Consider the following 13,945-nt stretch of genomic DNA (forward strand, 5'->3'; position numbering starts at 1 on the left):
AAAGACGAGAACAGGAAATCCTAATCTTTGTTTTTTGCCCTAATATGAAATCTGCAAATTTAATTGCTTACTAGAATTCTGTTACCTTATCACCAATGATGCTGACAGCTTGTTAGACCAAAATTATGGGGACAATACTCCTTTTTTTTTTTCCTTGCAAAAGCAAGGTGAACCAGAACAACTAAGTTCAATGAAGAAGAAAAATATTGAACTACTGTACCTGGTCATAAATTCCACAGAATTTCCTCCCCTCCCATTGCTGTGTGAAAGAACCACACAATTAACAGGATAGACTACATGAGTCACATACTTACATGTGGGAAACTGGTAAGGCATATACATACGGAACCGTTAGCAAGCACAAAGTAAACACAGAAGAAAAATTAGAGGAAAAAATACATCTGCTAATCTTTCAACAAAACAAATCTTGAAGTTTTATAATAGTCTGTGAAACAGTCAAAGAAAGACGAGAGAAACAAGGAAATGAAATTGTTCTACACTTTTCAGTGGGAAAATACTGTCTGGAACACAGAGCCCATTTGATTTCTAACAAAGAACAAAACCCACCAACATAGTTGTGGAATAAGCCCTAGGACAGAGATTTTCTCCATAGTTCAACAGAGCTCCTAGGACTTAAGAACCAAAGCCTCATACCTCTCTGAAGTAGCTTAATGAGGAACTCTGAAGTTGTTCAATACCTTTTCCTTTGTTTCAGATTTCTGTCCCCAAACCCACAGCTTACTAAGTAAATGGAGCTGATTTACAGCATGCAAAACCAAATGCTTTTTCCATACTTTATTTATTGGTATTTATAAACCTTCCTGAAAGAGAAACATGTACACATAAATTTCTCAGCAATTAAAGAAAAATTTGCATTAAAAAGTTAAGATCTGCTCAGAGGACAGCAAGCTCCATGAGTCCTTTTGTTATTTATAATATGCAAGTCACATAATCTTTAAAAACCATACATTTCATTCTGCTTTGGCTCACCAAAAGGCAACTTCATTCTGAAGCAGCTATATATCTTTAAATATGCACAACTACCAGAACAAAAGAGACTGCACAGAAGTCATCTGATTTCAGCTTTCTTTATATTTGTTAAAGAAAAACAAGGGACCTGTTGCAGTCTAGTTTAAATGAAGATGTACATTTTTGAAATACCAAACTGAAATGTTCTCAGCTGAGGTAATTTCAAATTCTCATTATATTTATTATGTAAAGCAGCATTTACTTTGGTATCCTATGTGTAGCTGCTATCCTTTCAGAAATCAAACTGCTGAAATAATTACCTTGGAGAAAAATATTTTAAATAAAAATTCAATATAGTCAATCCACTACCAAATTTACATAAGTCTTCCATGAAACATTAACATATTGGAAAAAAGGGACTGAAGCAGTTTTTAAGGTAGATACAATAATTAAGAAAACTTGGCTAAATTTCAAGGCAATAGAAGAAATTCACTATTTGACCTCTATGTGAATAAATGCAAAGATCTCTTGCATTATATTCGTTGATTCTGTACAAGTATCATTAATTAATTTTATTTAAATATAACTGTTACAACAACTTAATCTATGATCTTAAAGAAAATGAGAAGTTAAGGTCGACAGTTCTAATATAGAACTCGCACAACAGTTAACACTGACTAAACGAGGAATGGCATGTAAAAATGTTTAAAAATTACACATTTCAAATGGAAGATGTTTTATCTCAGATTCACTATGAAAATGACTTTTGCTAGATGACTTTGATCTTTTAGTATGGAGCTTCTTTCTTTAACTGCCAAACAGAGCACAATGTATCACAGCAAAATTTACAGCATAATTGACTTGGATCTTGGTCTTCCAAAACCCTATTTACACATTTGAGATACATAAACATCATCTTCCCTTTAAATTCTATACATGTGTTCAAGCTTTAAGCCTGCATTTGCATCTACAAAATCTTGCAAGATATAAAGTCTCTCAAATATACACCTCATACCATTAGAGTATAGTGTCCTTATATACGTGAACCTATCTTTTGCTAAATTACCCACACTTCACCACATGGACACCTCTAGAAAATGAAGCTTCATTTCCAGTTAACTCCTTGGTGCTCACGGGTTTGACTGCTGAAAGCAGCCATTACTCTGGGAGTAGGGGGAGAGGAAGGGAGGAGGCAATCAAATAATTGTGCAAAGATATTAACGTGCCTCAAATTGCCCCCAAATGTGACCAATACTTTAAATAAGAGATGTGTGCCCTAGTGTACACTGTAAAGTCAAAAGATTTTGGGTTTTTTTTAAGATTTTGGGGTTTTTTTAAATTCTGGTTCTTGAAGGCCCACAGCCAATGGCAGATTGTTTTAATGGAAAACTAGATCTCAACCCCAAAGAGTTAACGCTGTCTATGAATAACTGAAAAAACTCTGTGTATAACTAAGGTTTAAAAATCCTTCTATTTGTCTTGTAACAATCTAGCAACAAGATAGGCTGGGTTTTTTTTCCTCAGTTTAAGATTTAACCCACGCCTAAAATGAATGCCTGCAATAAAGAAGGCAGTTACCCATGCCACCATTAGAATTCCCAAAGCACTGGTTATTTCATAAATAAAAGAAAAGCAAGGAACAATTGCAAACAGGTATGTGACTTTTTACAGAAGGCCTCATTGTGGTGAATTATACACAGCATAGTGTTCTCATTTTCCTTAAAGTGCTAATATCGTCATATTGATACAAGATCATCTATTGTTTTAGGAGGTCTTTCAGTACAGCACCAGCACTGGCATCAGGGGACACTGGCAGTGGTGTAAAAGTAGGCAACGCATCAGAAATAGGTTTCATAAGCAGATGTCCAGAACTACTAGCAGGTGTTATGAGAGGCACTGCTGCAGATCGAGGAGCTAGAAATGGATTTGTATCTGGTCTTCTGCTCGTTCCTAAGACTGCAGAATCTGAAATGTGAAAACAAACAAACAAATAAAAATCAACAAACAAAAAAAACCCCAAGCCCCCAAAACCACAACAAAAAACCCCATGTCGTTAGGAAGCATTCATGGTCTACTCAATTTTACAGCATTTGTTCACACGTGAGTTATAGAACTATTCCTTTTGGAACATTACTCTTCTTGCCACAGACTGTACACACTCTCAAAGACTTTCCTATCTATTTTCTCTCATCATGGATCTCATATACTACTGCTTCTTTTGCTGAACAGTTCTTATGTCTGTATCTCAGGCCACCAGTTACAATTTCTCCAGGGCCAGCCCCAAGAAACCCCTTGTAAATAAACATCACAGACAACCCATCATAAGTTAGTTTCGACATAAAACTTAATGTTCACTCAATAATCAAATTCTAACAAAATTTCAGTTTTAACAGAGAGAAGTATTAATGAACTAATCTAAAAATTGACTTGCCCCCTCCTTATCTTCCCCTATCAAATTCCCACTCAGCTCCAAATGTAACCTGTTATGAAGGTTCCTACAACAGATACAAAGCAGAAACTAAACTGACATTCTTATATTGTACTAATTGTTTGGACAGATTATTTTAGTCAGAGTTGGTTTTATGTTTTTAAAAAAAGGGGTTTTTTATCAGGTAAAAATCCTAATTCTCATAAAAGCATTTCTGTGTGGACATTATACTGTCCAGTGCTTAAAAATGGCTACTATATGGTTTATTTCTAGAAACAAAAAACTTCAAGTAAACAATTAAAGGGATATATATATAATGGGTGTCTAGTTTTACAAGCCAGCATTTTAGCTCCTGAATGGATAAAAAGAACCAGGAATTTACTTCTTCCAGACAAGGAAACTGGGTTTATTTTTTTGCCAGGTAAAAAAGGTACTTTACACATTATATTACTGTTATACTACAAGCAAGAAGAGTAAAAAGAAAACTAATTCTAATTATAATAATAAACCTAAATAACACTTTCAGAGGTAAGCTGGTATTTCACAGTTGACATTTATATTTTGCAACACTCAGCTACTTTAGGCAAATTGAAAGAGGGTGTTTTAGCACAGATGCCTCTCTGTAGATCTAAATACTACAGAGGGTTTTGCATTGGTGGGGTTTTCTTAGGGCTTGAGGTTTTTTATAGTTTACGGTTAAAAGTTTCAATTAAAATAAGCTTCTAGAAATGAGCAGGACTCTATTAATGTGAAGTCTTACATGTATGTAAAAAATCTAGTAGAAACTAGGTCAGTTAAACTGAAGATTCGCATCTTACATTACTGAGACAAAAGTGCATTAATTTCAACATGCGGGATATAAGCATAATTGTTCCCTGCCTTAGAAATACCAAAGTTAACACTCATGTACAGCTTGGAGATTTCAAATCAGGCCATATACTTAATTGTTTTTATTTCAGTCCTCTCTGAGCAAGCAGTTTCTATATACCAGAGAGGCACTACAATGTTGGTATTACTTGCACTCGTCACTAAGTGAGACCCATGCTGATTAACAGGGATGCTGAAAATCAGGACTGACTGATTGGTATACAATACAGAGTTGTCTACACAGCATCTAACAGGTGCTGTTAAAGCCCTTCTGTATCAAAGGGAATTTGGTCCCTCTCATATTCTGTATTTAGATTTTAGAAAGCTGGGTATAGCAGCAGTGGGGAGGAGGGTGGGAGAAAAAGAAAGAAAGACAGAAGAAGTAAGAAATCGGAAGGGGGCAAGAAATCAAATTCATAGTTCACAAGTGAGGAAACAGACTCGCTGAAACTCCCTTGAAAATTCTACATTTAGTTATTTATGTTCTGTGTAAAGACTCAGAGTTTCCTTCAAATTTTACCTTGCAATTGACTGTTGGATGGAGTATTGCTAGTTTTACCAGTTCCTGCTGCTCCTAAAGGTGTCATATCATGAACAGAGAGCTTGGGTGGAGGAAGGCTTGGGCGAGATTCTGTTTCAAGGAATTTCACAAACAATTCTGAAAAAGACTACAAGAGGCTACTAGTTATTCTATTTCGCTGATGCTCCATTGAAAGTTAAAAATACACATACATAAACCAAAAAGCTGTCAATAGCCTCCAAACAGCCTTCAAAGAATTTTGTACTGGTACTTAGTACTAAGTAATCCTTAGTGAGTGACAGTGAAACTTGTTTTCAAATTACAGTTTTTCTATTGTCTTACTGAGTGGTATTTGTAAGAAATTGACAAACTCTAACGATAACACACATTTCCACTATGGTTCCATTATTGATTTAAGTCAATTTAAAAGTGTCAGTAGCATCACAAGCATCTACAAGAAGGGTCGCAGGGAGGACCCAGGAAACTACAGGCCTGTCAGTCTGACCTCAGTGCCAGGGAGAGTCATGGAGCAGGTGATCATGAGTGCTATCATGAAGCACATGCAAGAGAACCGGGTGATCAGGCCCAGTCAACATGGGTTCACAAAAGGCAGGTCTTGCCAAACTAACCTGATCGCCTTCTATGACAAAGTGACTCGGCTGCTGGATGAGGGAAAGGCTGTGGATGTGGTCTTCCTGGACTTCAGTAAAGCCTTTGACACAGTTTCTCACAGCATTCTGCTTGAGAAACTGTCAGCCTCTGGCCTGGACAGGCACACACTCTCCTGGGTGGAAAACTGGTTGGATGGCCGGGCCCAGAGAGTGGTGGGAAATGGTGTGAAATCCAGCTGGAGGCCAGTGACAAAGCGGGGTTCCCCAGGGCTCAGTGCTGGGTCCAGCCCTGTTCAATGTCTTTATCAATCACCTGGATGAAGGCATCGAGTGCACCCTTAGCAAGTTTGCAAATGACACTAAGCTGGGTGGAAGTGTCGATCTGCTGGAGGGTAGGGAGGCTCTGCAAAGGGATCTGAACAGGCTGGACCGCTGGGCAGAGTCCAACGGCATGAGGTTTAACAAGGCCAAATGCCGGGTCCTGCACTTGGGGCACAACAACCCTGTGCAGTGCTACAGACTAGGAGAAGTCTGTCTAGAAAGCTGCCTGGAGGAGAGGGACCTGGGGGTGTTGGTTGACAGCCGACTGAATATGAGCCAGCAGTGTGCTCAGGTGGCCAAGAAGGCCAATGGCATCTTGGCTTGGATCAGAAACGGCGTGACCAGCAGGTCCAGTGAGGTTATTCTCCCTCTGTACTCAGCACTGGTGAGACCGCACCTCGAATATCTTGTTCAGTTCTGGGCCCCTCACCACAAGAAGGATGTTGAGGCTCTGGAGCGAGTCCAGAGAAGAGCAACAAAGCTGGTGAGGGCGCTGGAGAGCAGGTCTTACGAGGACCGGCTGAGAGAGCTGGGGTTGTTTAGCCTGGAGAAGAGGAGGCTGAGGGGAGACCTCATTGCTCTCTACAACTACCTGAAAGGAGGTTGTAGAGAGGAGGGTGCTGGCCTCTTCTCCCAAGTGACAGGAGACAGGACAAGAGGGAATGGCCTCAAGCTCCGCCAGGGGAGGTTTAGGCTGGACATTAGGAAAAAATTCTTCACAGAAAGGGTCATTGGGCACTGGAACAGGCTGCCCAGGGAGGTGGTTGAGTCACCTTCCCTGGAGGTGTTTAAGGCACGGGTGGACGAGGTGCTAAGGGGCATGGTTTAGTGTTTGATAGGAATGGTTGGACTCAATGATCCTGTGGGTCTCTTCCAACCTGGTGATTCTATGACTCTATGATTCTAATTGTTTCAAGAATCCCATGCTGCTACTGACATTACAGTATTTGCTGTGTTCATGCTCAAGCAAATCACACTGTTTGCTTTACTTGGAAAAAAAAAAAAAGCCTTGAATAAAGGAAGCATGGAATGATTAAAGTGTCAGTAGCATCACAAGATAAAATTTTGCTTAATAAAGCTTGTACTATACATTCAAAAGCATTAATTCTCTTCTTTTACATCTGTAGTTAATCAGACCACAATCCCCCGGAGACCTAGGTGACTCCATTATTTTAGTAGGCAAAAAACAATCCCTACACTTCAAACCAATTTACAGAAATCAATTGTCAATGTACTTTTCTAGCTCAATGAAGAAGGAAACCCCAAAGTTAATCCAAAAAGTCCTCAGTGCTCTGTCCTTGAGTGAATTATTTGCTGGTCTGCAAAACAGGAAGTTCCATAGGTTAACTGTTCCCATGGACCATGCTGTGACAACTGCTGCTTTAAAGTATTTAAAAGCTTAAAATATCAACTTTATATGCTGTACGTAAAAGGCACTAGCTGCAGCAGCTGAGAAAGCTTTTCAAATGAAATCTAAAGGACATATGGGAACACAGCCATCAAAATACAACATCAAGATATTCTATACTGTTCAGTATTGCAGAATTCCAGACTCCAAATGTATTCAACTTCCAAACTGTCAGTTTGCAAGATAAAGTCCATACTGTAAGAAGTCAGTGATCCCAGTAACCAGTGGAACAGTAACTGGATTCCTGTATTAGTCCAATGTTTACTATTGTATAACTTTCATCAATGCCTGTATATGTTTTAGTGCAGAAAAAAAAACTTAGATCAAAGCAATTGCACAAAACAAGCAAATAATAAAAGATAGACTATCATTAGTAAATGAAGCTAACATACTGATGAACCAAACATCCGCATTAATATGCAACAGTCCCATTTTTTTTCCACTCAAGCATAGAGAATGCATGATTAATTCTTACACTATTAAAAATGTTCTGATGAGTTGGCCTCAAAGGCGTATTAGGGACACTCTTTGACCCAGCTCCTCCACCAAGCCAGCCAGTCACCCATCTTGTAACTCCTCTTTGATCTTCAGATAATAACTAGAAAATATTAAAAAAAAAAGTTAGGAAATCAAAACCAAAGCAGTAGATCAAAAACTGCAACATCATGCTCATTACTTTTATTATCTGGGAATCCTACAGATGAAAAAATTAATTACTGTCAAAACCTTATTCTCTGTCTCCCAAAGACCAGCAGTCTAAAAACCTGGTTATTTATTTAAAAATATTAGCCTTACACTCTTCACAATACCTTGTGGTGCATATAAAACTGGCTTACTTTTCTGTAACTGACACATTACAGCTTTTAGAGACAACAGCATCAAGTTAAATACCTTCCTTTCTGCATTAGCATTGCCTAGCAAAATAAGATCTAATCTACTAAAATAACATTTTTGAAAAATTCCATTAAGATCAGCATCTCTCACATAAAAAAAAAATAATTTGCATGAGAGAACAAAACATGTACTTTCCCCGGAAGAAGTGCAGAGACAGTCACATTTAGTTTAGCGGTAAGTCATTCTATTGTCAGGTAATTTCTATTTTCACAAATACAAGGTCAAGTTTTCTGCAAAGTATTACCTGATCAAGTTCTTCCTTTTTTATTCCCAAGATGCTTCCCATTAACCTTAACACCTCAGAACGTTTATTTTTCGGAGTATGAAAATGACCAACAAAGAGATTTCTCATCAGGAGCCTGCAGGACAAAGGAAGCTTGTTATTCAGGCTTCTCTTATGTAACAGTTGATATTGTAATACTGTTCATTCCTCATACTCTCGCCTGATTTGCAATAATCCAAGCAAACAAATCTAATACAAGGAACTAAAAGGGTAGGTACATCACCAATTTCCTTCCCTTACAAGTTATAACATTTCTTATACAGTAATTGTAAATTTGGACGGTATTAGAAATATTGTATGCAGTAAGGTAAAACTGAATTATACATGACTAAGCTTTGATGCAAGTACTACAATCAGGGAAAATGTTTATTCTAAGATCTTGACTCAGGAGAGTATTTAAACAGATAATTATGTGCAGTCCGAAATCAAGATTTAAGGATGGGGGCAGGGGAACCCATTTGCTATCCCCATTTCACTTCTAACGGTAAAGAGATTTAAAAAAAAAAAAAAAAAAAGACTACACCCAGGTGATGCCAGCTACATAAAAGGTGGCGTTCACACCCTAAACATTATAACAAATGTTCATTAAGAACTTTTATCTCTGTCAGCAGAGCTCAGGCTGCTGAAGTGCACTTCTAGTTAACACATCAGTAAGCCAAATTTACATACAAATTTGTTTTACTAATCAAAATTACTATTTACAACAACAAACCGATTGAAAATTGTAAAAATAATCACAGTAAAATTACAAGATCACATATAGAAGTCTGATTATGCACTAGTCTTGCAACTGTGTTCTAACATATCTGTATTGTGAAGAACGAAAACGAAAAATGTACACCCAGTCTTTCATTAAAGACTTACTTGTCAACTTTTCCTTCTGTGCTGTTCATAAGATTCATTAGTTTATTTTGTACATCTTCTAACATTTCTTTTTTGATCTCACCTGTAAAACATTATGTCACAGCAAATAAACAAAAACTAAAACTATGAAATTTCATTGTAAAATTTATTAGTGAGACAAGTTTTAAAATGAAAATCTGTTAACATTGTTATGGTGCTTTCTAGAAAAAGAAAACAAAATCAGTTTGATGTTTTATAAAAATATGCCAACTTAACAAGTGATTGCTATTTGAAACCATATGTGATTATTTGAAAACATAAGCTAAAATCTATGTAATAATACTCAATGCAAAAGTACAGGAACACAGAAAATAAATCAATTGCAGAAGGTCTGATGAACTGTTCTGTTCCACCTAGACAAGTAAGAGAGGAGTTTAGATTCTGCATTCACTAGTGCTATAACATTTCACCTTTCTACATTGACTCACTTGAGCCTCATGACATCAGAGTATTTAATGAGGGAGATACAAATGTAGAAGTCCATTTCATTAAAAGGAGCCAAGGCACAGTATTGTCATACTCACTCTTGCCCAGTAATTTCACAGCACCAAGCCCTCTAAAATTCTGAAATTCCACTAACAGAAATTACTTGTTAGCTCAAATATAGAACACATCCAATTGCCCCAATCATTCTGCCTCAGTAATGCAGGCTTCCTCTGACCTCCCACAGAACTCACAAAAATAAAACTATTAATAAAGAAAATCTCTGACAAACTTTACTTGCCATAACTTTTTTTACAAGATTCTGATTGTAAAGAAACAAGGTACAAATTTTTCTCTTTATAAAAACTCAGATATACTATAAACTGGATAAATATATCTGATGTTCAGGTCTAAGCAAGTTTGTACAAAAACCAGAGTAAAAAATGATAGAAAAATTTTCCTCACTTAAATCCCCAAACACAGGACTCAGGAACACTGGTTGTAAAATATCCTCATTAAAGACAACAAATAATTACCTGTTACAAAGAATTCTTAGAAAATAAACTACAAATGGCTTCACCTCAAGACAGCAAAAATAAAACTTTACCAAACTGGTGTTCTGTAAGATACTACCTTTAAAGTTCCCTTTTCCCTAACAGAAGTACAAGCAAGTCTTAATCACATGCAAAAGCTTGACAAATACATTATAACATGGACTGTTCATGTGAAGACCAACTCTACTGTACAGTTACATAGGCAGAAACAATGAGCTCTTTCTCCTCTGTCCCTTTAAGGTTGAATGCTTATCTTCAAGTTCTATGGAAGGACTGCCGATAAACTCGATTTTCCTACCATTTTAACACTTCTTGGGCTCATGCTAATTAACAGTGCCTCATTTAAAAAAAAAAAACAAACATCACAAAATATACACTTTTTTTTGTATCCATCTTGTAGTAAATTTCTAAAAAGCCTCAACATCTTCATAACAAAAGTGACTTTTATACAGTTTTCTACTCTTCAAATCATTTGGGATGCATGAAAAACATTCCATTCTAGTTTCCACATGATCTTCAATCGTGACTTTTAACAAATGCATGCCACAGCTGTGACGACACAATATGGTTCTCAATTAACACCAATAACTCCATGAGAACCTGCACAGAGCTTTTGCATACGGACATCAAAGAGCTACGCTGTGAAATGGATACAACCTAAAAAGACCTTTTCAAACACTCCACATCTTTATATAAACATTTTACTTCACAAATACGAACTTTGGAGAGCATAGAATAGAATAAAATAACTAGTGTCATGCTGAGAAAGTTCTTACCCATGGAACATACGGATTAAGTTCCTTATTCAAAATAAGTTAAAAAAACCCAGACAAAATACTATGTAGTACACTGCAATATATCTTGTAACAACTACATCCACATGGACTAAAATCCATTCCAATAATGTGACTGCACTTCAGCACTCATCTCTCTCAAAACACCAGGCTCAGGGGAACTAATCCATAGTTTCAACTTACTTAAAATAATGCTACTTTGTCAATGTGGTTAAATAGGACCCCAATACTTGGAGAAAAACATCTATTGTTCCATATAATTATATAATTATGGAACAATGACAGCTGTAGGAGCATGGAAGCTGCATTGGTTGTGGGTCTCCACAGAGAAAAAGGGAATTAAAAAAGTTAAAAACTAGTAATGCCACAAAAAGATAAATAAATGGCATCAGAAAGCAAGCGTAGAGTAAATCTCATGCCGTTGCTATTGCTCTACAAAGTAAGATGTTTGTGTTTCCTTTTCAATTTTTAGTCACATGACAAATTTTAAAGCAAATGTATTAATATTTTAAGCGAAATGCTGTTTTCTGTTTTTCTTGGCAAAAAATTTTTATATCAAAGAGCATAAACTTTTTAAGACAGGTACACAGGTATTCTACCCACAATTAGTAAGCAACTCTATAATTATAACATATTTAAATGGAATATCTCCTTCTAAAATAGAATCTTACAGCAGAAAAGGACTTAAAACAAGCACTTTATGTGTATGAAAAGACTGAACAACAAAAAAGACATAAGCCAAAATTCAGCATGGACTGCTGTGAACCAGACATTTACAACAGTCTCCAATAATTTGTTAACCATTTATGGCAATCCAGAAAACTGCATCTGGTACTTCTTATACTTTTCCATTAAAATCACTTCTCCTGCCAAAAAAATTCATAAAGAAATCCTTCAAAAGATTTGGCCAACAAAACTGCGTCTGGGAATGTAGCTGGCCAATTTTCAATATGACATTATATGGGTTTTTGTGTAAATAGAGAAAACAGAGTGGACTTATTTTTTTTTCTCTGATAAAATTTTTGATTTATTCTACAACAACATTAAAGTGCTATTTCCTTTATGTAACAATGCCCTTTCAATTTTTTAACAAGTAAATCATTGTCAATACAAAATAACTTCATAAAATATAGTTTTCTTTCAAAGTTCAAGCCCCTCTTGTTTTCACATGCAAAGGTTCACAACCAAAATTAACCAGTAGTTAAGAGATCCCCATGGAAAGAATGGCATATTTGCCTATGTCAAAGTTAATTTCAATCCAGGGTGTTTGAAAACTTCTGTTGTGACTGTCTGTAGCCAGAGATAAACATTGGACAAATGAAAGAAAAAAAAAAAAAAAGAAACAAAACAAACAGTATTCATTTGTACATTCATGTATCATCAGCTTGAAGTCTATTTTAGTCTGCAAAATTCACATGTGAGCTCAAGGAGCAATCCTACAAGGCCCCCTTGAATGCCAAATTGCACATAGACACAACTAAATTTTACTAAGTATACATTCAATTATGTAGTGGAAAAGTAACATTTTTCTAGAGCTCTTGCTGAAATTGTGAAGACTTTTAAAAGACTTTTCACACCAACTACCTGCTCGTAAGCAGTATACTTTAAGAAAAAACTATTTATTTCAAGAAGAAGACAAATTATAATCTAAAGATTAACAGTAATAATAATTAATAGTAATAATCAGTTATATATGTTCAGAGTAAGTTACCACTGCATCCAGCAGAGATGATGTTCCAGGTCTTCCTGCAGCAAGCCTTAATTAACAGCACTCACCCCTAAATCTCCCACAAACATGAGGTAAAAAAAACCAGAAAGTAATAGCTGTCAAGTAACTAGAGAGACTGAGCAAATCTCTGTTCTTCAAGTTCCCTTTTTAGGGCCGCTTCAGGGACCAATCACAAGTTTTCCTCTGATCTTAGATTTATCCCATGTGCTCAGTTAAAGCCTGGCTATAACAGAGGATCCTGCAGTAACAGCAAAACATGGTGACCCACAGAAAGAGGGAAAGAGAAAGTAGGACTCAGCTGGGAAAATAGAGGAGGAAAAGACAGATGAAGACAATTAAAAAAAAAAAGAAAAAAGCCTAATATTCCCTTGGCCGTCGGTATTGTTAACAAGTTCTCTCCTATCAGAGCTGTCGTGCAACTAGACACAGAGAAGTAACTTTCCCTCTTAGTTCAATTTGTTGCAGACAAAAGTACGTTGGGGCTGAGATGCAAGTACAGAAATCCAGCAAAATTATTACTAGTCCTAAGTCCTGCTCTAGCTCATGCTACGCCTCCCTTCTCACGAAGGCTAAAATTCATGCAGTAACAAAAAAAGTGACCTCACATTGCTCATACAGCTATTCAGTCACCTCCATATAAGTATCTGAGCTTTTAAGCTGATGTTTGATATTCAAATATATTGTACAGAAGATACCCTTATTTTTTTCTCTTTGATTAGACTAATTAGCATAAGACCATAAAATAGAAATACACTGAAATTACATCAGATTTCAACATAGAGCTGTTCTGCCTTTTTAGGCTTTCCTACAATTTTAATGCTAGATGTATTTATGAAACAGCAGGACATGCACCTCTTACAGAATTCATGTTTCAGTGATGTGAGAAAGAACAAAACAAAAAACCAAACAAAACCCCAAAGCACACCCCAAAGCATTCACAGAACCCCAAAATCAAGGAAACCTTTATGTTGGGACATCTAGATCATCTAGTCCAACCCCTCTCCTCAAGCAGGGCCACCTACAGCAGGCTGCCCCGGACAATGGCCAACTGTATTTTGAATATTTCCATGGATGGACACTCCATGTGTCTGAGCAACCTATTCCAGTGTTCGACAACTCGCAACATAAATATTCTTCCTTTTCAGACTCCTCTACTATCTGGCCAAGTTTTGTCTTCAAAACCAAAGCAGTGAAATTCATCAACTATAAGAGTACTTAATCCAAGAACAATATGAAAGGCA

At 36.6% G+C, this 13,945-nt stretch overlaps 1 protein-coding gene across 2 annotated transcripts in view; it reads right to left on the bottom strand.

Moving 5' to 3' along the window:
- Window positions 1-780: 780 nt before the first annotated feature.
- TRIP11 (thyroid hormone receptor interactor 11) overlaps window positions 781-13,945 on the bottom strand; it is a 35,637-nt gene continuing 22,472 nt past the window's right edge. For both annotated transcript variants that reach the window (XM_069858692.1, XM_069858691.1), the window contains exons 16-20: window positions 9,166-9,247; window positions 8,263-8,377; window positions 7,600-7,722; window positions 4,785-4,932; window positions 781-2,934 (exon numbers count right to left, since the gene is read on the bottom strand). In XM_069858692.1, the coding sequence (XP_069714793.1) occupies window positions 2,726-2,934; window positions 4,785-4,932; window positions 7,600-7,722; window positions 8,263-8,377; window positions 9,166-9,247 (677 nt within the window). In that variant the 3' untranslated portion in view covers window positions 781-2,725. The remainder of the gene's footprint in view (window positions 2,935-4,784; window positions 4,933-7,599; window positions 7,723-8,262; window positions 8,378-9,165; window positions 9,248-13,945) is intronic.

This window comes from Phaenicophaeus curvirostris, chromosome 5, assembly GCF_032191515.1.
Source record: "Phaenicophaeus curvirostris isolate KB17595 chromosome 5, BPBGC_Pcur_1.0, whole genome shotgun sequence".
Taxonomy (NCBI): Eukaryota; Metazoa; Chordata; class Aves; order Cuculiformes; family Cuculidae; genus Phaenicophaeus; species Phaenicophaeus curvirostris.